The sequence below is a fragment of the Falco cherrug genome, chromosome 11 (genome assembly GCF_023634085.1).
Source record: "Falco cherrug isolate bFalChe1 chromosome 11, bFalChe1.pri, whole genome shotgun sequence".
NCBI lineage: Eukaryota > Metazoa > Chordata > Aves > Falconiformes > Falconidae > Falco > Falco cherrug.
Window position 1 is genome coordinate 29210860 of NC_073707.1, and position 24260 is coordinate 29235119.

At 44.7% G+C, this 24260-nt stretch overlaps 1 protein-coding gene across 4 annotated transcripts in view; it reads left to right on the forward strand.

Moving 5' to 3' along the window:
• Positions 1-7346, forward strand: part of GOLIM4 (golgi integral membrane protein 4) — a 36639-nt gene extending 29293 nt beyond the window's left edge. For 3 of the 4 annotated variants that reach the window (XM_027806605.2, XM_055723547.1, XM_014280677.3), the window contains 6 exons: positions 6-85; positions 573-685; positions 1872-2039; positions 2794-2862; positions 4949-5029; positions 5390-7346. In XM_027806605.2, the coding sequence (XP_027662406.2) occupies positions 6-85; positions 573-685; positions 1872-2039; positions 2794-2862; positions 4949-5029; positions 5390-5545 (667 nt within the window). In that variant the 3' untranslated portion in view covers positions 5546-7346. Of the gene's footprint in view, positions 1-5; positions 86-572; positions 686-1871; positions 2040-2793; positions 2863-4948; positions 5030-5293 lie in introns of all 4 variants that reach the window. The other variant, XM_027806606.2, reaches the window with a different exon arrangement.
• The last annotated feature ends 16914 nt before the right edge of the window (positions 7347-24260 follow it).

Here is a 24260-nt window from a genome sequence, read left to right on the forward strand (position 1 = left end):
CTCAGCCAACAGGCCCATTATGATAACATGGACCATGATATCGTACAAGGGGAAGAAGAGCAAGGTATTCACGAAGAGGAAGGAGGTAAGATACAATTTATGTCTTTACCATATTCACAGGTTCCCGGTGTACTGCCTTTCATGCAAGATTTTAATATTAATTTCATATCCAGTTTGGATTCAAGTAAAATACAAACTCACAATTTAAAACCAGAAACTCAAATAATACTGGCTGAACTGAGTGACATACAGGAATTACTAAAGATCATATCCACGTTCTTGACAGTAAAAGTGTCCTTTTGATTGAGCTACTAGGATAGGGCTTTGTGTATCTTGGTTACGTTCCTGGCTCTGCCTGCTATTTTGTTTGATCTCTTCAAATTATATAATCTTTCTGTGTCACTTTCCTGCTAGCAGTAAAACAATTTTGTTAGCGCCTTTTGTTTAGGTAAGCTCTTTAGGTAAAGGCTGCCTACTGCTAAAAGCACGTATGCAAGCTAGTATGTGGGGGACTCTTTAAAAGGCTAACTAGAAACCGCTGTAATACAATAACAATATAAAATATTTGTCAGCTTATGAACGCGACAACCACCACCAGGATGAAGGTGAAGATGATGATCAAAATAATGCAAATGAACAGCAAGAACCAGAGCATCAAGTAGAAAATCAGCAGGCTGATGAATCAGTGAGTATGAATTAGGATGCTATGGATTGCAGTTGTTACTGAAGTGAAAACCCAAAAGTCTCATCTAGTATAATTGCATGTTACAGAAATAAGATGAACCAGAGGTCTGCTAGGAAGACAAGTTTGACAGTTTAAAACTACATCTAAGATCTATTTAAAGTTGTCCTTACTGATTTGGGAAGAAGTCAGAAAAAGCTTCCTTGTTGGAAGCAAGTTGGGTTTTTTTCTACATTCCTTTGATTTGTACTTTAGGTGGAATAAAGGATTTGGACTTAGCTGGAACCTGAACAGGTCAACTTGGATTCAAAAAAGTAACAGGAGCGGTCAGTCAAAAAGAGCGGTGATGCTATTTTTCACGCTGAGTTTAGTTAAGAGGTTATGAGCTAACTCAATAGCCACTGGAGCCAGCTGGAGTCTACAGAAGAAGCATGAGATCTTGAAAGAGGTCATACCTCGGCACTAACACAGCCATGATGTCGATTACCCGGAGATCTGGATGCAGAATATTCAGTCCTGCGCCTTCCCCCAAGCTCCATCTTACTTGGGGTTGTGGAACACCAAGCATATTGTCTTTACTTCCTTTCCCCTCAGCAAATTAAGCTGTATAGCAGATATTTCTAAAGGATCTTTAACTTCTCAGCTATAAAGAATGTTTTTACTGAACGATAAGCAGAAAGAAAATGCTCATTTTCTGAACCGCAAAGTACGATGACAAGTGAGTGTTGTTTTCTTTTGTTTTATTATAGGAGTAGACAAGGTCAATATTGCAGGACAGACTGGTACTAAAAGACCACATCAGCTCTTTGGAGCCATGAGCATTTAAACTCTTATCTTTTCTCACCTGGCCTTATCAGGCATTGTCAGTTGTCAGATAGTCAGTACACAAAAGGAGTTCTACAGCCGATGTGAAAAAGTCATCAGATTCAATCTGTTTCAAGCAGCCAGGTACCCCTACGCAGTGCTGCCTGTGCTCAGTGCTGCAGTACTTTTTCTTTCAGGAACTGACACTTGTGTATTGGGTAGGGCTTGATCTAGTGACCCCTGATGCCTGTGGAGAGATTCCAGCTGGTTTCAGCAGGTCCGGAGCTGGCTCTAACATAGCTCATGCTAGGGTAGCTTTCAAGGGAAACGGACTCTGACTGTGAGATAAAAATATGTATTTAACATTCACTTCTGAAAATTACAGAAGGCAGCTGTGGAAGATTTGAATCCTGCTGATGACCCCAACAATCAGGGAGAAGATGAATTCGAGGAAGCTGAGCAAGAGAGAGAAGAAAATCTACCTGATGAAAACGAAAAGCACAAGGAAGCCAGTCAGAAACAAGGACACCCAGGAATGGAAGAGCACCTAGTGGTCAGTAAAAGGAAAGGAAGCACCTATAGGCCCTCTTTAAGGATAGTATAGCACAGCTTGGTGAGAGAATGCTGAACTTGGGTTGTTTGGGTTGTTTTTAAGATCTCTTAAGCCATACATGACAGTGCAGGTAAAAGTGTGGAGTCCTTCCTGGTGATGGGCTGGTATGCCTTTCATCACCGGCTCCACCCAGCGAGGCTCTGTAGTCCCGTCGTTCAGGGCCCCTGTATTTACCGTCGCACAAGCCCCTGCAAGAGCACCCGTTCATAAAAAGAGCACCTGTTCATCAGTCCTCGTGTCTTTGCACAAATCCCTTCCGTGCCATCAGCGCTCAGCCAGCTGTAAGCAGCAGCGTCATTCTCCCTCTGTGGCCGTTCCAGGGGATGCTGCGCATTTCAACCGTGTTTAAACTGTAAACTCCTCTAGGCAGAGATAATCGGTATTTTTATGGCATTGGTCTTTAATGGTGTGAATATTTCATTGTCTTCCTGCTTAGTATGGAAAGTCTTGCTTTATTCTGCGAAGTGATTTTTATTATAATTATTCTGCTGTCTATTTTTTAATTTAGGGCAGTTCTAAATCATGTAGCCAGGCTATCATTAATACTAATGAATGCACTATAACTTCTTATGCTATTATTGTTACTTTGGCTTTACACGAAGTTTTAGTTCCAGAACAAGAAGCTTTAACCTTCCGTCTTCTAAAGTTAATAGACATGAACGTGGAACTGAATTTTTATATGATCTTTCTGCAGATGGCGGGAAATCCTGACCAGCAGGAAGATAATGTGGATGAACAATACCAGGAAGAGGGAGAAGAGGAGGTAAGAAAACAGACATAAGCATACATGGACTCGGGTAGCACAGCACATCACCGTTAACATTCACCGTTGGTATCTTTTATAAGTGCCAGATGAACCCAAGTCACTTTGACTCTAAGAAACATAGGATGCCTTTGCCATTACTCTGCTGTCCACTCCTGGACACTGTTGGTGTTACTCGTGCTTATGTGCTGCAGTTCATGCAACAGGGTATTAATTGTGCAGTAACTGAAAAGATTAAGCCTTTGACAACGCAAGGAAGAATTCCTGAAAACCTCAAGCCTTCTGAAGGTCACTGAAAACCTCGTTAACTTTGCATCTCTAATCACATGCTGCTGTTCCAGGCAAACTGGCTTCCTTGGCCAGCTACTTATTCCTTAGCTCTGACTTTGATTTATCTGTGCTCCTCCCAAGCAATGCACGGTCTGTAAGCCCCTCCTATTGGTGGAGTCAGTCAGGAGCTGTTAGCACATCGCTTTGAACTGGAGGGGAAAACGAGGGGAAGGGCCTTTTTCCTCCCTACGCTGAATGGCACGCTCGTTATGCATGCGCTAGCATAAGCTGCCCTGCAGCTCTCCGATACGTACCCAATCAATTGCCGTTTTCTACTTCCTACATAATGATTTACAAAAAGCAACAGGAACAGCTACTCATTACTCCCTTGTGGGGAACACTTTGTCTAGATTAGCTGGTGTGCACTTGGGATCCACTAGTTCAGAAGAAGGTTACTTAAATCAAACAAGGTCGTGAGGAACTGGGGGTAGTCTTGGCAACTGCTCTTTGGCTTACAGGAAATCATTTAATATGTTCTTGATAAAGGACTATAATACTTCCGGTAAGCATACTGGTCAAAGAGTGAGCAGTCATCGAACAAGCAATCAAGAAAGAATTCAGATGCTGTAATCAGGAACAGATTCTGTAGTAGGTGGGCTCAAGTATTGTACCTTGCTGCTGTTCAGATCTTGCCCTCATATCCCTCAAAGCGATGCAGGTTCGGTGGCTGCCCTTCTGCTGGCAGCACTTCCTAACCCCAGAGAGCTTGTTCACCAGCAGCTTTGCCTCCTGTTGGAAGCAGCTGCTGAACGCACTCTCCTGCTAGCGGTGGTGTTGGGAAGGCTGTTGCTGTTGCTGCTGCGGAGAATGACAGCAGCTGCTAGCAGCAGTCTGGTCCTCGCTCTGCGGCAGGGGAGGTGGCAGCACTGAGTGGCGAATGTTTCCCAGCCAGGTGAAGGAGCTTTTTCCCACGGGAGGGCTGTACAGCCTTACAGGAGGAGCATATGACACGGCTCGCAGGACACCCTTTGGAGCAGAACGCAGAACAGCATTCTCCGAAAGACAAGTTTACTTTGAAAAGCATAGCTCTTTCAAAGCTGCACCTGAAGGGACGTGGAAGCGAGGGAGAGGGCTGAACCAGAAAATCATTGAGGTTAAAAAAGACCTTTGAGATCATCAAGTCGAACCGTTAACCCAGGACTGCCAAGTCCACCACTAAACCATGTCGAAGCGATAGCTCAGGACCTGAACATCTGGAACACAGATTCAGCATGGCCTGCTCTTTCCAAGGGTAGAGTTGGGAGAGATTCTTCTTCGCTCCCAGTCCTCCCTTGCTCTTTTGTGGCTTTCCAAGAGCAGTTGGCAGAAGGAGCACTCAACTGCTGGGAAAACGTGGACAAAGTTACCATTAAATACGTGCACTGCACATCGGAGCTGAAACAGTTGTAGGAGCCCAGGGTGGGGTGGAAGGATCGGTATTGTCTCTTTGCTGCATCATGACTCTTACTCTGAAGAACAAGGAGAAAATAATATATATCTGAAGTTAAAACATGGAATGGAAATCTGGAAGTGTTAGCTGATGATGGGAAGGTCTGTGAAAATGGTACTTAAAAGTGAAACATGCTCTCAGAGGAAGTGAGCTTCCCCATTGTTGGGCGGTTGGTTTCCACCCCCCCTCTAACCTCTCCGTGCCCTCTTCTCCCTCTCTTTCAATCTTCGTGCTGTAAAAGTGTCGCTGTGAAAATGCATACATTTATGCCACAGGCTACTTTTTTAAAGGAAATTGAAATATACAGAATGTTTCTGTACTTTGTAGATCCAGGAAGATTTGACTGAAGAGAAGAAACGAGAACTGGAACGCAATGCTGAAGAGCCATATGGTGAAAATGATGAAAATGTAAGTAGTGTATAAACCCACAAACTCGGTGACATGATTAAACACTTAACATAACTGCGATCATGTCACAGTGCCATTATATAATAATTGTTGTAGCTTGCTTTAGAGCACAGACCTTAAAATTTCATGCTGTCCCAACATGCTTTTGCTCATCCTTCCACCCCCACATCAGTTCCTGCTGCCTGGAGGCCTTTGAAAATCTTTCCTGTTTCTGTCCATCGGCTTTAACAACTCCAGCTGACAGTCATTCTTCCTTTCCCTTAGCTTCATCTCATCAAAAATAAACTGTAAGGAAACTGGCAGATGCACTGACTCTGCTGTTCTGGGTTTGTTTGTTGGGTTTCCCTCCCCCCCAATCAGGCAGATGAAAAGAATAACAGAGGAGCAGATCAAGAGCAAGAAATGCAAGAAGAGAACAACCAAAAAGAAGTTCATGAAGAAAATTACGAGGAGGAGGACGAGGAGGAGGAAGGCAGAGCTGTTGCAGCAAAAACTCGTAGACGAGGGGAGATGTAGTCCTCTTTTTTTTTTTTCCAGCACAAAGATTCCTGTGTGTGTTTGTTCTTTTTTTTTTTTTTTTCCAAAAAGCCCAACAACTTTTTTAGGATATTTAATTTCCCAAAAAAGTTTGTGTTTTAGACTTTTTACTTTTCTATTAGATGGTCTCCTATGTTTATATGAATACGGTATTTTGATACTCTAGATTAGGATTTCTTTTCTATTACAGCTGTACATAAACAGACATCCTATAGGTTTAATTTTTTGTAATTCTGGGCATGTTTTATAAAGGCCATTTTGGAATACACTCTTACCTTGTCCAGGTCCGACAGATGTTTGGTCTGAATTTGGACACGTTCACCATCTGAGGGAACATACCTAGTGCCTAAAGGCCGTTGACGTTAGTCACCCCAGCTCTCGTGGTCTTCCCTGGCAGCTTTGCTGACTAACGGCTGGCCGCTGCCTGCCCCGGGCAGGATCTGCGCTGCTCGGAGAGGCCCAGGGGTAGTTTCATTCCTTATAATCTCTTGAGAATCTTCAAATCCTTGCGGACAAGCACATGCCTAGCTATTTGCAGGACCAGGCCTTTTATAGGTGCAGAACTAACATATAAAATATGCAAGTTTTACAAGCCTTCAAAATACAGCCAGGTTAACAGCTGTTAATTTTGGCAGCTGTTTATATACAGTTAAATTATGCATTTATTTTAATGAGCATGCCTAGGTACTTCAATTACATGCACTACATAGCAGATAATGCAAATAGTGGTATGCTGAGATGAGATGTGAGCTACGAACCAATTTAGACTTGAAGATCCATTATGCCAAACCAAAACACTACAGCTGTCATGTGAATGAAGATTTATAGAAGGAACACTTTTTTTCTCCTAGTTAATATATATTAAAATATTTGACCGGAGAAATAAAATGACATTGCCTCAGTGACATGCTTTCTGGAGTCCGTAGAGAGGGTTAAGGCGTATTAACTGCGTTGATACGCTTGGTGCAAGATGTTGAACTAAGGCCTTTACCTTCTTTTACTTATTTATATTTAAGTCTATGCTGGAAGGATTTCTGTGTCCCCTAGTGTGAAAAATCAGACTAGGGAGAAGTCCCACAGAAGTTTTTTTGAACAGCCAACATCTCTAGCACTGCATGCTGAAATGTAAGGGGCGGGGGGGGGGGGGAATGACAAAAAAAATTGTGCCTTGGTGTAGGCTACTATGAACATAATCACGGTGCATGAATATATACAATATTTGTATTGGTACAGACCCTAGTTATTTAATATATGTTAAAAGGAGAACGGGAATCTGGATTTCCTAGGCTACGCCCCATTGCTGGAAATGAGGTGCACAGTAGCTCCCCATGAAAGTGTGTGTTAATATATAAAAGGAGAGGGTTTGGGATTTTTCCCTTTTTTAATAATGATGCATAGCAATGTTTTTAGTTTAACTTTTTATATGAATGTAATTTAATTCATTTTTCTACTAACTCAATTATATTATGTTTTATAGCTGGTTTCCATTCTTTGCAATTTTCCTAAATGTCCCAGACACAGTGCTTATGTTTCATAGGAAGATTTTTGTCAGCAGGTATTTTGGGTTTTCTAGTTACCATAGATCAGATTTACCTTATGTATAAAAAAAAAAAGTTTACATGATACTGTAAAATGTATAATATGTACATAATCTTCAGAATACAATTATTTTGGTAAATTGGCCTGTATTTTTAATGTCATGGTTGCAGTATTTAATTATTTGAGGCATAATAAAACTTGACTGCAGTCAATAAACTAGAGTATCGTTACTGATCTTTCACCAGTGTGCCGGTGTTTTCGTTCATGCCGCGTTAACGGAGCGCAGCGGAGAGCGGCAGAGGGAGGGAGCTGGCAGCGCCGTGGCGTGTCGGTGAGGGGCACCGGGGGCAGCACCAGCACCGGGGGCAGCACCAGCACCGGGGGCAGCACCAGCACCGGGGGCAGCTTCTGGCGGGCTGGAGGTGCACTCTCTAAACCGTTACCGCCACCGAGGCCCTTCTCCAGCTGGAGCACCAGAGCACCTCAGCCTTCTGGCCCCCCTGACAGGGGCACACAGACGGGCCGCCTGCCCTCGCTCCTGCCCACCCCGCGGGGCAGGGGCCACCCCCGCTGTCTGTGTGGGGCCGCTCAGGCCAGCAGAGCCCTTCCCACAGAGGGGACGGCTCACGGGGGGCAGGGAGGGCTCCCAATGCAAAGGGCTCCATCTTCTCACCGTACCTAGCACTTACAACAAGCCGGACGCTTTAGGTACGCGTGTTAATGGCTACAGCATGGCCTGCAGGGAACACGGGCCCCTTTCTGCCACAGTGCAGAAAAAGCCACTTCCAAAGTCACCTGTGGGTACAAACTACCTGCTGGCACAGCACCTCTGCACCAAAATAAGCTGCTGCTCCCCCCTCCCCCATCGCCTCCGCAGTGCAGTTTGCTGCCTACAGCCGACGCTCGTCGCGCTGGCATGCAGCCCCTCTGTTAACGCCGCTTTGGCGATGTCCTTTTGTCTACTCTCAGGCTGCAGGGTTTCACTCGGGTGACTTGTGGCTCCGGCCAGAGCCCAGGGAGACAACAGAACTCTGCCCAGAATGAGAAGCTGCAGAACAAGGGCTCCTATTGTGCGGGAGCAAGGCAGCACTGGCAGCGGGTGCAGTGTTTACTTCAGTAAGCATAACGAACTCACAGCTAACACAGACAGGCCAAGAAAGGTCTTAATGAAAGCCTCTTCTGTCCTTAATCAAGGGCCTGTTCACTTCGGGCAAGAGTTACTTGACTGAAGACCAACTTTCCGGGAAAGACTCGAGGCCTGGCTGACGGTAGCGCTGTGTAACCTCTGCAGCGCCTCGGCCACTGCTCCGGCAGCGGCTGCCGCTGCTTTCCCACGACTCCCTGGCCAGCGCCGCTCCCTGCCAGCGGCTCCAACTCAAAACACAATTCCTTGGTTCCAGTAATTTGGCAAAAGCCAAGGCAAACCGCACGAGACCTTGCACTGCTGCCTGCTCAGTTGCTGCTCGCCCTAAAATGATCCCGACCTCTTTACCTGACACACGTCACTTAGTGCCAGGCCCCGCGGTCCCACCCGGTAGATGAGCTGGTGGTGGGAAGGGGGACCCACATGGCAGGTCCTCATTGCCCTAGGATGTCTTCTGGGGCACAGGGAGTGCTGAATGCTCTGCTAAATCAAGAAAGTGATGTTTGTGACCTAAAAAATAAACCGGAGACAGCGCACAGCTCTGGCGCTGTGGGCATACTGGGCAGACGGCAGAGGGAAATGCTCTTTCCCAGTTTTACTGCTCACAGAGCGCGACTCCCAGCATAATGTTGTGGCAAAGAGGACTAACGAGAGTCCTGTGCCAACGGTGTGAAAGTACAAACTCAAAAGGAAAAGTTACATCACTTCTGGCTTTGGCAGCAAGACAACTGCTATTGGCGTGCTGTGACCAGGTCTAGCCTCCGCTCATATCAAAATACTGGAGACTGTTCAGGGAACAGGGTGAGAGTGACAGGAAAACTTGGCGTATAGAAAGAAAGTTTGTGCTACAGTCAGCTCAGGAAAGAAATGTCAGGGTGACTTGATTTGTGGGCTAGGAGAACTCACAGGGGCAGCCAGCCGGTGAGACGGGAGTCCTCAGCCTCCCAGTATAACCCAAAAGTAAATCCCACAATAAAATTTAGGCCAGAAATACAGAGTAAATGTTTAGCAGTGGAGTTAGTTAGTCATGGCAGCAATTTTTTTAGAGGCTGTGATGAATTCTTGATCACTAGACATCTTTGCAAAGTCTTTCTCGTTCAGCCCCAGCTGGGGCATCACAAGATAAGCCCTACTGCCTACGATAAATTGAAAGGTCAGTCAAGAGGATCACAACAGCATGCTCTAGCCATAAAATACATGAAACAATAACACTCACTGCAAAAAATCAAACCCAGGGGAATTCATTCTGTAGGTCAGGAAATCCTCCAGTGGATCAGATACAATATTATGGCTCCACAACTCATCTCAGTAAAACAACTGCTCCTTGCCACACGGCCTGTCACAGCTCAGTGTGTTGGGGAGCTGGGAACCACTTGCAGGCAGAAAGCCACCACGCGCCGTCAGGGAGCCTCTCGGCACCAGCAGGCAAGCAGCACCCAGTCTGGGTTTTGTCCACGTCTATTAAATGCCACCACGCTAACCTAAGGCTTGATCTAACCCCAGCTGAAAAGTGAGTTAGGTAGCTCTCCTTTAAAGCACACATTAGGGGGGGAAATATATATAAAGTCACTGTGGTGAGGAATGAAACACAGATGCACTTGCCATCGAAGCACAAGCTAGTTTCTGACAAGTTTAATCCACTTTTGCTACAGGTTTTCATGACAAAGGAGCCGTAGAGCGGTTATTGCTAAAACCAGCCTTCACTCAGCTGCTCAAGTCTGAGCACGTACAGCGTGTTTGCTGCGTGCACAGAACTTCTTACTCTGCTACACGCAGGAAAAATTTGTACTCTTCCAGCCAAAATATTTTCAGGGTGAAGGGAATAAGAAACCCAAAGCTGTGTATCCAGAGCAAGATAAAAAGTTGCCTTCAGTGCACCTGACATCACCAGCTTTCAAACACATTTCCTTTCACTTCCACAGTTCTTGCTTTAATAGTTCTTGCTGGTTCAAATGCAAAATTATTCGTTATTTTCTCCTCATCGCTTTTAAAAGGGGATAGAAAAAACCCAAACAACTTTGCCATATCTATTAACGAAGGATTTTTAAAATTTTGTTAGAAGTTCAGCATATTAAAGGTATTTATCAGCTCTATTATAGTCAGGGATTCAACTGACAAAATTAGCAATGCCTTTACTTGTTCCGACATGCTGACATACACAACAGAAAATTCACAGGCATGTTGAGAGCAATAACCTACGATGCCTTGAAACACAAGCACTGCACTGCAATGTATATTTTGTTCTCAAAGCTTCTTCTGCCTGCAAACCTCAAATCATTATGAAAAAAAAACCTGCTAAACTGTATCTTAGGGAGAGGCAGAGAGGCAAGGCCACACAAGTGATTTGGGAAAGATTGTCAAGAAGAACCCTGAGAAGACAGATCAGGCTGGGCCCCAGTTCGGCCCCAGTTCGGCCCCAGGGTCCTGCCATACCCTCTGACCACAATAATCAATATTATACTGCATCTTCCGTGTGTCTCAACCACAGAGCAAAACGGTCTTACCAGTTCAAAAAAATGTTTTGCAACAGGCTTTTGACCTCTGGCTGATCTCTCACTATTCTAGTCTCACAGCCCTCACTTGTACGAGTTGCTGCCCCCCCTTGCATCACCCCGATGCCAGCTAGGGGCTATGCTTTCCCTAAGTTCCATTCCGACATTTGAGCTGCATGAATTAATGCTCCGTGAAAGTTTCAGAGGTGGCAAAACTATCAGGACATTTTTCGTCGTAAGGGCTGTGTATGTCAGCCACGTACGTGATCACAGCATCACGCGGTGCCTTGGAAACACTCCTGGTGCCCTCGAAGCCACAGGAGCGGAGCCCCCAGCGAATGCCCATCACAGAGCTAACTGGCTAGGAAAGCCCTCATTTCATAGACTTGCCTTCAGTGATTAATTGCAGTATTTTCACAGCCCTACAGACTTTCACAGGATGCCCTCAAACAGCTTTGCTGCCTGCGGTTGAGTAGGAGTCCCCTTCCCAGCCAGCCATGCCGACACAGGAACGCTGCCTTCTGCGTCCGCCGGCACGAGCCGCTCCGCATCTGGGTGCCGCTTCACACGCAGCAGCCGGGAAACACCGTCCTTTCTCCCCATCCTTATTTCATAAACCACACTATTGCTTCCTGCAGAATAACTCAGCCAGTTCCATTCCTGCTGCCCATTGACACACCCCGGCTGGCGCTTGAGTGAACCGAAGCAACTTTGATTTCTACAAACACATGAGTCGCAGGCACCGGTAGAGCTCTGGGGGTAAAAACCAGACTGACTACAGCAGGAACGGCTCAGCCCTTAGCGCCTACGGGAGATTTCTCCCCTGCCACCTAACCTCTCGGTTCATTCGTTGCTGTTTGAGAAGGGCCTCCAGAACAGCCATCAGTCACCCTGAGCAATGAGCACGCTCATTTTGCAGTTCTGCAGGCAAGGCACTCGTTCATCACGGGCTGCGCCAAGCACGGGCAGCGCTGTGTCCCTGTCTGGTCACAGCTAGTTAGGATGTGCTGGAACGGGGCGTTTTAGGAACGGTGCTCTCCTGCTCCAGGTTGCAGGAAGAGGTGAACATCTCCCTGCATCTGATACTAGAGAATCCCCAAAATGTTGACTCTCTCTGATCAGAGGTACGCAACAAGCTGTTCCAGGATTTCTTGATGTTTGTCCTTTTCCATGAGGGAGAAGGCAACTGTAGGGATGTGCTTGCTGAAAAAAAAAAACCCTTCCGTGTAAAGAAAAATTTCATGGGGAAGGATCAGGGCTGAGCTCTTGGTGTGCCACAGGTCCGAGCCTAGCTGTCAAGCAAACCACAAGCACTGTGATAAATTGATTAACAATTCCTAAACATTCATAGGGGCTCCTCAAATCTTCAGCATTACGCAGGAGGCTCACGGAACTCATCATGCATCCTCACACAGAGGATGGAGTCAAGAACCGGCAGCAGATGGCCAGGGCCAGCCCAGCAGTACCTCCTGCTGGGGCTCCACAGCCACCCCTGGCTCTGCCACCTCTCTTTTCTCAAACAAGTAAAAATATCTACCATCTAACCCGCTGCCACCAAGGCAGGACTGGGGGCTCTCATGCATCAGAGGTCAAACAAATGGAGGGTCTGTGTTCCCATCAGTATCTCTCTAAAGGCCACCAGTTTTTACCATGAATTTACAGAGCATCCAAAGGCAATGTCCCTCTCCTTGGCAAGGACTGTGGTTTACATCACAAAGAAGTTAGCACAGTTTCACTCCTGAAAGAGCTCATATTCACGTCAAAGCAACAATTTTACATTTGTCCACAAGGTGCAATTAAGACCTTAACTATGAATTGAAGTAGATTAAAAAGGTGATCTTTAATGAAAGGTTAAACTTCACAGGGAACTTTATACACTGCCTTATACCAAGGGAACAACAACAACAGAAAAGTCCTAGATGGCATTTTGGAAAAGACAGCGTCCTTAATTAATGAGCAAATGGTATTGTTAGCTGTTCGTCAGAACAAAATAGCTAAAGTGTGTAGAAATGAGATTATGAAATCAATTCACAGACTATTTGGGATACATTATTCCACTGCTGTCAAAGAGAATGGCAAGACCTGCAGTTTCTCCCTGGCCTGTGGAAAAGACAAGCTCAGCCTTTCCTGGCAGGAGCTGCAAAGTACCTTCTGAAAGCAGTAATTGTGGCGAACAACCCAGGTCAGCCCTGTGCAAGATACTCCTGATCGCAGGAGCTGCTTGTGTACAGGAGACACCGCAAGCTGAACGTGAACAGCCCTCCCGCGCTACCGGGAGCCGATTTTCTGATCATTTATAGTGACAGGTGAGAAATGCGATGGCTTCTATATATTAAGCTGAGATGGTTTGGACTAAACAGTGTCCTCACACCCAAACAAATCCCACCTGCATTTAGCCTCACTAGTAGTTCTAGACTGTAATGCCAAAGAATAAAATCAGTACCTGGGAAGACACAGAGTCCTCGCCGAAGAGCTGGGGCAAGGCACAAATGGGAGGTGGAGCGCTGCCAGGCACCTCGGCGCACCTCAGAGTGATCTATTAAAAGCAACAGCGGTGCCAATGAAAACTGCTGTAATTAAGTCACAGCTAACCAGGGCCTGTGCCAGCAGACTGATATGAAAGGAAGATTAAAGGAGTTCTCTATTTCACCACAGGAATAATCAACAGGTTTTAGAAATGGACTTATGCAAATGCCTGTCGCGGCAGCTACACCTTTGAAAGCTTTCGTGTGACCTCCTGGCAAGTATCGGGCACCGCAGTTGTTTTATCAGCCACAAAGGACAAGCTTAATTCAGCAGCAGCTGTGGTGCTGGAGCACGGCTGGGAACAGGGGGCAGGGAAGGGACCAGAGGAGGTGGGCAGAGGGGGAATAGCTGGGGTTACTGTGCCGGAAAAAGGCGTAGGGATGAGGGACATCAAACCACATGACACCAGATTCCATTGGCTCTAGTGTCCATGGAGCAATTCGTGTTACCTTGAAATTATATAGGCATGTATAAAGAATGTACAGAAATATATATTACATTAAGAAATAGTTTGTCCTAAATTGTATCTACCTGAACCTGGGGTAGAAGACTTTTATAGATGAGCTCAGTTCTGAGTTTCCAGCTACTTTCTCCTGCAATCAGAGTCAGACCTTTCCAAATAGCTACATCCTAGCAGCCTCCTCCACTGAGGAGTAGCAACATCATGTGGCACAGAAGAGACAACTGGCACTCCTTTACACTCCCCGGGCTTCCAAATGCTGTGGGAGACATGGAAATGGTTCCACTTCTTGTTTTAGTTATGCCAGATGGCCATGTTATCAGATCGATTTGCTTGTAAAATTAGGGGATGCGGTGCAATAATGAAAAATGCCGAGATGTTTACAATCTCAAGATCAATATTTTGATAGGTTTTAAATTTATTGAAAGTAATGCTGTAATTGAAGAAAGTCTTTGTAGAAGTGTTATAATTCACAGCGATAAACGTGCAAAGCCACAAACCACGTTATTCCTGAAAAGGCATTGAGATTTATCCTGGAGAAAGTTTCTTTAATAATTAGAATATTGGACAACCTGGTACCCTTCTGCGGTTTAAAAATGGTAGAAAAATTATTTAGAAAGGAATTTCACATTGGTGTTTGTGTACATAGGTACGTAATCCCTACCAGGAAACATACCCAGCTCTGCTAGCCCAAAACCCAAAAACCTGAAAGATCAGGTGGGGTATTTGGTGGCTCTGTTACAAAGCAAGGTGACTCAGCACAAGTACGAAGAAAGACAATGTCAAAGCTTCTAGTTCTGCTTCAATTTTCCATATTGATTTTGACTGTAATATAATTAGTAGTTCGCCAGGTTATTCTGTACAGTGGTTCCACAGTCAGCCATTCCCCTTAGGGGCCATCCTCGCGGCGAACATCATTACATTCACAATTTACCTTAACCTGCTACACTCCCCACCCAGACAAGCCTTCGTGCCATATTGCTTCAGTTAACGTGAGAGACTGCTGGGCTGCCGCTACCTGGCTGTGACACAGCACCACTTTCCTACCCTTTCTTACCCAGTTTTCCTTTATACTGTTTAGGTTTCCTGCTTTTAATGCTTGTTCTTCAGGGGACTGGGCTTCCATTTCTTCCCATAAGTCCGCGTGAATGACACTGCTACCCCAGGGCTCCCCCTTACGCACTAAACTGATTTATAGAGCCTCAGGGATTTAAGCCCTTTGCAGATAATGTCACCATGAAATTAACCCAAACTCTACGTCTAATCCATGCTGTAAGTGGACCATCTGCATTATAGACATGACAATCCATGTTGTAAGGAGTGAAGGAAAGAAGTGGGTGTTTTCATCTTGGTGGCTAGCAAAAGTTTCACATCTCGCAAACTATTAAATGTTAGAGTACAAAAAAAGAAGAGGAAATTATTTGAAATTTCTCTCTATCTTAGGAAACTGCTAAAGTTTCATGAGTATTTCAAAAAGCCCTGCCTTTCTAGCAAAGTTCCTTGGTTCTCTTTGGTGTATTACAGATGTGGATTTTTTTCAGACCAGGCACAGCATCACAGATGCACGGATTAAGATCCCGTGTGGGCTGACTGTATCTTTGAGCATCAGGGGAAAGGGGGAAAAAAATTTAAAAAATACAATCAGTGTTGTTCTTTCTACAGAGCAATCCCATGCTTTGTGCAGTTGGTTCATGTGAACACAGATCAATTGCAATTACACAAATTTCTAATTCTTTTTGTGATTAACATTTTCTATAGCCAAATACACATTTACACAGAACCTGGTCTGCGCAATTTTCTCATCCTGCACCATCTCTTGCTCCATTCACATTGCCTCTACATCGCTCCTGTAGAAAGCATTATCGGTCTGGAGTAAAAGCAGAGAGTCAGGTTCCAGTTTTCAGAAGGTTTTGTTTCCTTGCCTGCATGAAATGGTATTTTTCCTTCTGATGCTGCTTTCCTGGGACGGTTGTGCCCTGAAGCCAGAGTAGCTGCCAGGTTCGATTTTCAGGGGACCCTGCTCACTCTCTGCCCCTGTTTACTGATGACTCAGCCACCAGTTACCAGCCCCCCAACGCCACAGTGCCTCACCACCGCAAGCCGGGCACGAGCCCTGGGACCTGGACACGACAGAGTCCAGCCCCGCCTCTCTGCCTCCGCAACCCAGACCTCACCGCAATGAACACACACACACAAAGAAAACAGAGGGACAAAGAAAAGGCTTCAACCCTCTCCGGAGGGGCTTCGTTGGTTCAGTTCCTTCTGATTTCTTAGGGAGATAAACACCCTCCACATTTTGTATTACCGGGCCCGCATTCAGGAACTCAGCCACCAGCGAGCAAACGGCTTTCATCCTCTGCAAGACAGGTTGTACATCTAACTGTCAGAGACAGAAAGCGGTAAGCTTTTAGTAAACATTCCCCATCCCTCACAAGATTTGGGGCCACGTGGGTACCATCTCTTGCACAGCACCGATGCATCATCCTTTTTTTTTTTTTTTTTTCTCCCCACAAATCATTTATAGTATTCTCAAAAAAAACGCTCACTTCATTGCTTGCTCTTCCCAACAGGTAGCAAGCACACTAACAGCCAAAGGAATACAAAACCTAATAAGAGGATTAAGTAGAGAGGATTTCTATTTAATATTGTATTAGCAATAGCAGATACCTTGCCTGCGTATTCTAACTCCCTCACAGGATGCAATGTCCACGCTTGTAAGGGAAGCTTATTGACATCTGATCAGTCAATGTATCTGTTCTTGTTTTTTAATGACCCCAAGAGTTGTTCCCACAGGCTCACGTAATCTTACCAACAATTTACCCTCATCAATTAATAATTGTCTTTAGGGCCTTTTAAACCCTAGAACCTGCTTTAGCTCCTTTGCAACAATTCTCTCAATCATAAATCAAGACTCGGCGCAGAGCAGGATTAAGCCTCACCAAACCAAACACAGCAGTGCATAACAAACAGCTGAGAGACAGAGACAGGACTCCTGTGCGTGACCAGCTCCAGCACCTACAAACAGCAGCAAAAAGCCTTCCTCAAAGGAATTTGGATGATTAAGGAGTTAGGACACTAGATTTTGGACTTTGGTGGGATTGAGTCTTTGCCGCTAAAGCCTGCATGTGATGTTTGCAAGTAGTTTCTCCTCTGCGTAAATGGGGAGGACAGGACTTTGTTATCACACAAGGAGCTGATCAATAAGAGTGTATTAAAGATTCACACGTAAGTGCATTAAAGCATCCATGCTATGCTAATGTCTCCCATTTAAATACTATAAAAAGCTCAGTGGGCTCTTGACTGAACCATTAAGTGAATGATAGGCAAATCAGAAGTGTCCAAGAACAAAACAGAATTACATTCTGCTATGAAACACTGGGCAAGTCCTATAAAAATGGGGCTGCATAGTAGTAAATTGCTGGGAGATGAGCTTTATTTCATGGCTCATAAGCGAAAGTGAATCTTTAACAACCTGTCAGTCCTGACAGCTCTGCCTCTGGAAAGAACTGGCTTCTCGGGTGCTGCCGCCTCCAGCCCCTGGCCCAGCGCCTGCGGGCAGCGGCTCGTCTCCCGGCACAGCTGCCCCGTGCAGGGCCAGCCCCGTCCCTCCACAGGGAACCACGGGCTGGAGCGTTCCAGAGGCAGCGTCTGCCCATATGGTGCCGGGTCCCCTAAATACCATGAGATGGCAGAGAGCCTCCCAAGCCTCCCAGGGCTGAGCCCACCGAATGCTGCAGCGAGGAAGACACTGCAGTGAACGCAGCACCAGCCAGTCGAGCTGTGCAAACACCTCTTCAAACTGTGGGGTCTATTTTTACGTGTTCTGCTCTCTGCCAAAGAGACCTTATGCTTCAAACAAACAAGTTAGTCACTAATAATGTTATCGCTCCAGTTTAAAGAAGGAGGCACTGAGAGAGATAGCAGCCTGCCTGAAAACAAACAGAAAAATCTACAACAAGGCTACAAACTGAAATGGGAGCAGGGCTCCCCTGTGCCTCAAAATTTGTGTCCTAGTCCAGGGCCTAACCAAAGCAGAAAGATGCAGTGTTAGCTAGCTGGTTTTGTGTTAGGAAAATTGTTAACACATGGCAGTCAAACAACAGGATTGGCAGCAACTGTGGTGCAACAAAATACATTACAAGAGGGAAAGATGCATATTTCAGAGACACGGACCTTGGTGACTGCGCTGTGCTCACTGAACTGGTAGGATGGATGAATTTGGGGAAAATGCACGTTAATATGCAAGATGTCCTGCAAACACGAGTGGCTTTGCTGCTCCCTTAGCTTGCTGGCAGAATGTTTACCTAGCCTTGTATGCCAGAAACCTAACATGTGCCAATAAATTATCTCTTTTTGGATTACCATAGAAATAACTTGTTTTGTTGCTGGCTGTTCACTTAGGGAGCACAGTGCCACGCTCCAGATTCAACAATAAAAGCCAACAGGGGATCTACACAAATCAGCACTTTGCGGCCATTTCTAGAGGTAAAGGTCTATGGAAACAATAGACAAAATCAAAAATATTACAGAAATCCCTGAGGTTCTGAAAAAAAAAAAAACCAAAACAACAAACAGATTTAACCATTGCCCCTTACTTATTCACATAAGGTCATTATAACATTTGGGGTTTTTTTATCTGAAAGTGAAAAGCATGAATTCCTGAAACCTTGAGATGAGAAACCAGCCTAAAACCAGAATGTGTTTTCCCCTCAAGCCAAGTTCTTCACCTTATTCTCTCCCCAGATACTGCACTTGCCTTCAGCTCCCCCCTCCAAGCTGCTAACCGCCTTACACAACCCCTGTCAGGCCAGCACTTCCATCTCTCTCTGCCTAATCGTTCAACTATTTTCCTTTTCCACAGTTGTTTTTTTTCTCCTGATAATGATTTCTTGTTACCCTCCAAAAGGCATTCTGAATCTGTTTTCCCCAAATCATACAGCACAATAAATTATCAGGAATTAAATTAGCTATCAAAGGGCTAATAGACTCATTCCTTCAAGGGCTAAATTAGCTTTATCAAACTTTACTTGGAAGGAGGAAAGTTTAAAAAACAAAAAAACACCTTCCAATAGGTTTTATTCCTCATTATGTATCCTGAAGCCTATCTTCAATAGCTACTCATGGGACTGAGAAAAGTCAGCTGCTCAGTACAGATGGCCTTGAACTAAAGGTCAAAGAGAAGAGCATGAAAAACGTGGAAATACTTTAAAACCATTCTTGCAGGCAGCAGTTGCTGGCTAGAGTTACCTTTCTGTATAGGCTTCACTGTCTTTGAAATGCCTTCTCAGTATTACCTCATTCAATTTAATTTTACAAGAAATATTTTTGGTTTAGCTTTGCTTTGTGTTGAAAGATATCAGAAATCCTACTTTAAAGAAAGGTAAAAATATTTGCTTCATTGTGAAAGGATTAGGAAATATGGATAGCTGAATTAGCTAAGACATTGCATAATATCAAAGCAGCCTGGACTCTCCATTATACAATAAAAACTTAATGACAAAAGCCCTCAAAAACAGATTACAAGCGCTATTTTTCCCTGCATATCACATTGTGATCCCCACTGGTAGCCGAGTAGATGAAAAAGCTATACTGGACATTATTACATCTAGGAAAAACACTAGGTAAATGCCTGTTGTCTACAGTCCCCTTCAGCTTGCCAACTGACAGCCAAGCAAAATAGAGTATATCATTACTTTGACATTACCACTTAAATACTGCTCTCCAATCACAGCTTACTGCTGCACTCTGTACAGTTTATTTCCGATGCACTCATCAAAACCGAGATTATATGAAAACAGAAATCCCTGATGTAACCGGCACTGAATCTCTAACATTTATTTGTAAGACCCAGCAGCCTGTGCTACCAATATGGGCCAAGAAGCCTTTTGGGTACAGGATCTTCCCTTACCTGGGTGAGGCTGGACCAGATAACCTCCAGAAGATTCCATTCCAACCTGAACTCTCCTGGGATGTGATGTTCCTCCCAGACTTTCTATCCCAAGCATGAACGCCGAGTTGCCTTGTTCTGACCACTACAATGTGTTTCAGCAACAAGATACACCTGTGAGCAGACAATCAAATCCAGCTGCCTTTGGCAAGGGAAGTAGATGCTTGGTTACAGGATGAGTGCAAACATGCAGCAACAGGGGTTGTTTGCTAACACACACCCAACCTGAGGAATGGAAATATTGATATGACTTCATTTGAAGTGGAAATTAGGGTAGAAAACTTAAATTTTGTAGGAAGAAATGGTTAAACAATGCACAACAGAAACAGTTTGTAATAGATACACGGGGTGTTTTGAGGAGCTGAATGTGCTCAGCTCTACAGTATTTGTTGGGAGCTGAATATTTCTGCACAGAAACGGCATCTAGTGAGTCTAAAGAGAGCTCTTTAAAATTAACATTTAGTTAATTTTAAGAAGCACTATCACTGTCATAAAGGGATTTTATTCTTTTGAGAATCCTATGAAACAGGATTCTTTGAGGCCTGCAGGAAGCCTTGAAGAATAATTTGCACAACCCAAAAAGTTAGCACAAAGAGGGAAAAAAAGCACTTTAAGCCTAAGGCCTAAAGCCAGCTACCTCAGGTAGGCTCTTTCAGGCATGCTGGACACAAGAGACTACACTTTTAGCAAAAGCTCAGCAACCAAGAGACCCAGAATGGCTTAAAGAAGAGAGAGCAGCAGAACGCAGCTGATTATTATTGTCAAAAAGTTCAGTGTTTTCCTGTGAAATCTGTGTCTCTTTTGGCTGTAGTTCATGCCACTGGAAAAAAAAAAAATTTCTAATTCATTTTACTTCTTGGCAGTTGCACTGCAGTTTATTAGCCAGGGTTTGGTGGCTGCTCTGCTCTCTACAGTACTTATTGTTGGATAGTTCAGGTCATATTATTTCACCCAAGACAATATTAATTGCTGTGACAATTCTCAGTGCTCATACAGATTTCTATCTAACAGATAAGCCCCTAATTCTGTGAATACCTTCTCTCCCAGTCAATGGGCTCTGTTGAAACAAGATTATACACTGAAATGAATAAAAAGAGATTCTATAGCGAGTAGCTAAAATTAGTACTAAGGGAGTCACAAAGCCCCATGCTTCAGGAATGAACCACATGCCGGATGGCGACAGCCAGATTTGCCCTTCACCTATGTCTAGAAAAGGACAAGAGCTAAAAGTATCTGAGAAACCCTATTCGTTTTCTTTGAAAGCCTTCACCTTGGCTCTACAGAAATTAGCACGCCATCCATATTGCCTTATCTCAAATTAAAGGATGCGTCTCCAAGTGAATTAGCAAAACAGTTTGTTTTAAAGGAAGAGATGAATTACAACTTAATTAAAATGACGTAAGGAGGCTGGCAAAGGAAGGATGAATTCAGACCAGTCCTAAGGGAACTCCAGTCCTCACAGCACTTTGAAAGAAGACATTTGGGTACCATACATTAAGGATTTCCATTAGTTATTCCCAGGAGGCACAAGTCTCCTCAGGTAGATGGCTTCACAAACACACCTCTTTACCACAGCATACCTCCCAAGCACAGAAATCACTCACTCCAAAGTAATTTCCTATTTGGAAACAAAAAAGCATGGAGATTGAATGGGAACACAGCAGCAGTCTGCTTCTGAAAGATTTAAAGTCACAGCAGACAGAACAAAAGACGTGCCACCTGCATAGCATGAAATGCAGCTGTAAGTTACGGCGCAGCAGTCAGAGGGTGTTCCAGCATGCTGTCCCATGTTGTAAAGCCAACAGTACTCTTAGCAAGTAGATAAATGCAAGGAGAGTATTAACTTCAGCAATATATACATCTTTCAAGAAACTTGTTTACCAGCTGCTTTTCTCCAGCAAAGTCACATTCAGTAATTAATAACCCAAGCTTTACGGCCTACGAAAAAGTGTGCAATAATTAGCTTACCTTGTTTAGCCCCATGTTGCCTCCTTATTTGTTTCCACTCACAGGCTGTTAGTTGTCCTCAGGCTGTTGGAACTGAGGCTGCAGCAAATCTGCTGAGGCTGGAGGAGCAAATCACAGCAAGTCCTGTGGGGCAAGCACTTACACAAAGCAAATTCAGCCTCAGTGATCCCCCTTCCCAGCCACCCCACGCACACCGTAGCCCTTCATCTTTTCTTTCTTTGGAGACTCCAAAGTTCAGTTCACCAAGTTTTACCTTGTTAGGCAGAGCCCGCAGATGTCTGGGTCCTCTGGCTGTAGCTGGTGATGCTTCTTATCAGGGCTTAATTTATACACGTTTCATCCATTCTGCTTGTATGAGACTGTGGATCTCTGTCTTCAGCTTCCCAGAGAGCCTGGCAGACACCCGTCCCATGGTAGGAGGGCTGCCTTATATCTGGAGATAGCTGCATGGGCCCCAGGCCTGGAAGGCAGCGTATCTTTTAATTTACAGGCAGGGGAAGGAGGAGAGGGAGGAACAGGAAGACCAGTAGCAACTGGAATATGAGCACATCAGGAGTCCAGCTCAGTTAACGATGGGCCTTACAGCATCCATACTGGATTCACGCCCTTCACAGGAATCAGGCACATGGAGGAGATATGCCTATAGAGGGAGAACTGGCTTTCATTTATACACAGATGTTTGTAATTAGAAACAGAAATAGATATTTTGGTTTTCTTCTAATACCGTATGTAATACCTTTCGCTTTAGTTATTTTAAAAATACCTAGCTTCTTCCAGAGGTGACTATTCACATACATTTACAAAGCAAACAACCCCACCATCCCCAAACCCTGGTCCTTCTTGTGCACTATGAACTGCCCCGTCTAGCTTGCACCTGCTTTGAAGGCTCTTGGCATTAAATGCACACATACATTTATTATGTCGCGTTATATTTTGCTGTGAATGTAGATGTTTTAGATATCTGGGGCTTTTATTACTCATCTGGACTTTTTCCTCTGGTAAATACACCAGAAGACATTGCCTTTCCAGTCATGTTTATAGTTCTAAACGTGAAGATAACTGCAGTGAGTGCATCAGTCACAACGAATGCACCACAATACATCTTCTAGACCACCGAGGCATTATTCTGTCAAGCCCCTGCTGAAATGTGCCTCTTTAGCTTTGGTTCAACATTGCATTTCCAGCCCTTGCCCAGGCTCGGTCCTCCCTTCCCAACCTATGCAGTCCTCGGCCATCTGCCCCCCAGTGCATCCCCACAGCCCAGCTGGTTTCTCTCCAGCACAAATCTCCCCGCCAGCCCTTTCCCGACCAGGCTCCCCAGGCACAAAACCTGCCACGGCACTGGCCTGTCTCCCCTCTTGAGACTGCAGTTCCCAAATATCTGCTCTTGGAGGACTAGCACTGCTTCACAGCAGCGCAGGTTTGGAGCTGTAGTAATTTATATCAAGTCTCCAGCAGAGCTGGCTTAAAAAGCTCCTTTTTCTTCTCTTGAAATACTCATTACGGCAAGGATATAGAGACCTGTACATGCTGTTATAGCCCCCAGAGAACGCTGTGCAGGACCTTGCAGTGCCACACAATTATGCTCAAACTTGGACACCTTTCATCATATAAACTGCTGCCTTGCAGCCCTGCCCGTGCTCGGGTGTGCAGTGCTAACAGTATTCTGCATCCAGCACCCAAATGACTGCAGGCACCCAGATACCGCACTGAACGGGATGTGAAGGTCCAGAACTTAAAGGCACATTCAGGGTACATTTAATTATGGCCTTTTCAATAACTGGCAGACGTCTGTGATGTAAATAAACTCAACTAGAATAAATGGGATTATATCTGCCGAGAAATTTGTCCTGAACTTATTCTAGCACTTCAAGCTGGCAAATATTAGGGGCTGAATACAATAATAGGCACTCTGTTACTGTGAGGTTTTTGGCTCAGAGTACTTGACTGTCATGGTGTCACAGTAAAAAACTTGGGATGTTTTTACCTAATCTTCGTGGCATGGGCCATGATAAGCACTTTAAGCACTTCCCTCTATAGAATTAACACTATGTTCCATTTTCTCTCCAGGCAGACATCTACCCTTTTGAGCTTAAGCTGTGATTTTATAGTTGTATTTGTTGTAATGTTTAAAGGAAGACAATAAAAAAAAAAAAAAAAAGGCAGAAGAAAACAGATGGCCAATACTTCAAGTTAGATCCAGTGGTAAAACATTAAGCTAAGTGAAGAAATGCAGCAGGTCTAAACTCCTTATTCTTTCTCTTTTTGACACTGCTGATTTCAAATGTCCCCCAAGCTGAACACATTTCTCTATAGTGTACCCTGGTTTAGACATCTGTCCTCATGAAGGATTCTGCCTTTTAAAGATAAATAGGGATATCTTGTACAGAATGGATGTCGTTTGACTGACTTATTTACACCCACAGCACTTCTTGCTCCACCAACAATTTTGTTTTGCCTACACGATACGAAACATACCAACTGCAGTGGTGGACCTGAAGGTGGAACTGGGTGAAGCTGCAGGGCAGGACCAGAGGCACGAGCAAGGAGAGAACAGCTAGGTCTGGGAAGCAATGAAAGGCTTGCAGCAGCCCAAGCAAATGGAGACACCCTGGGTG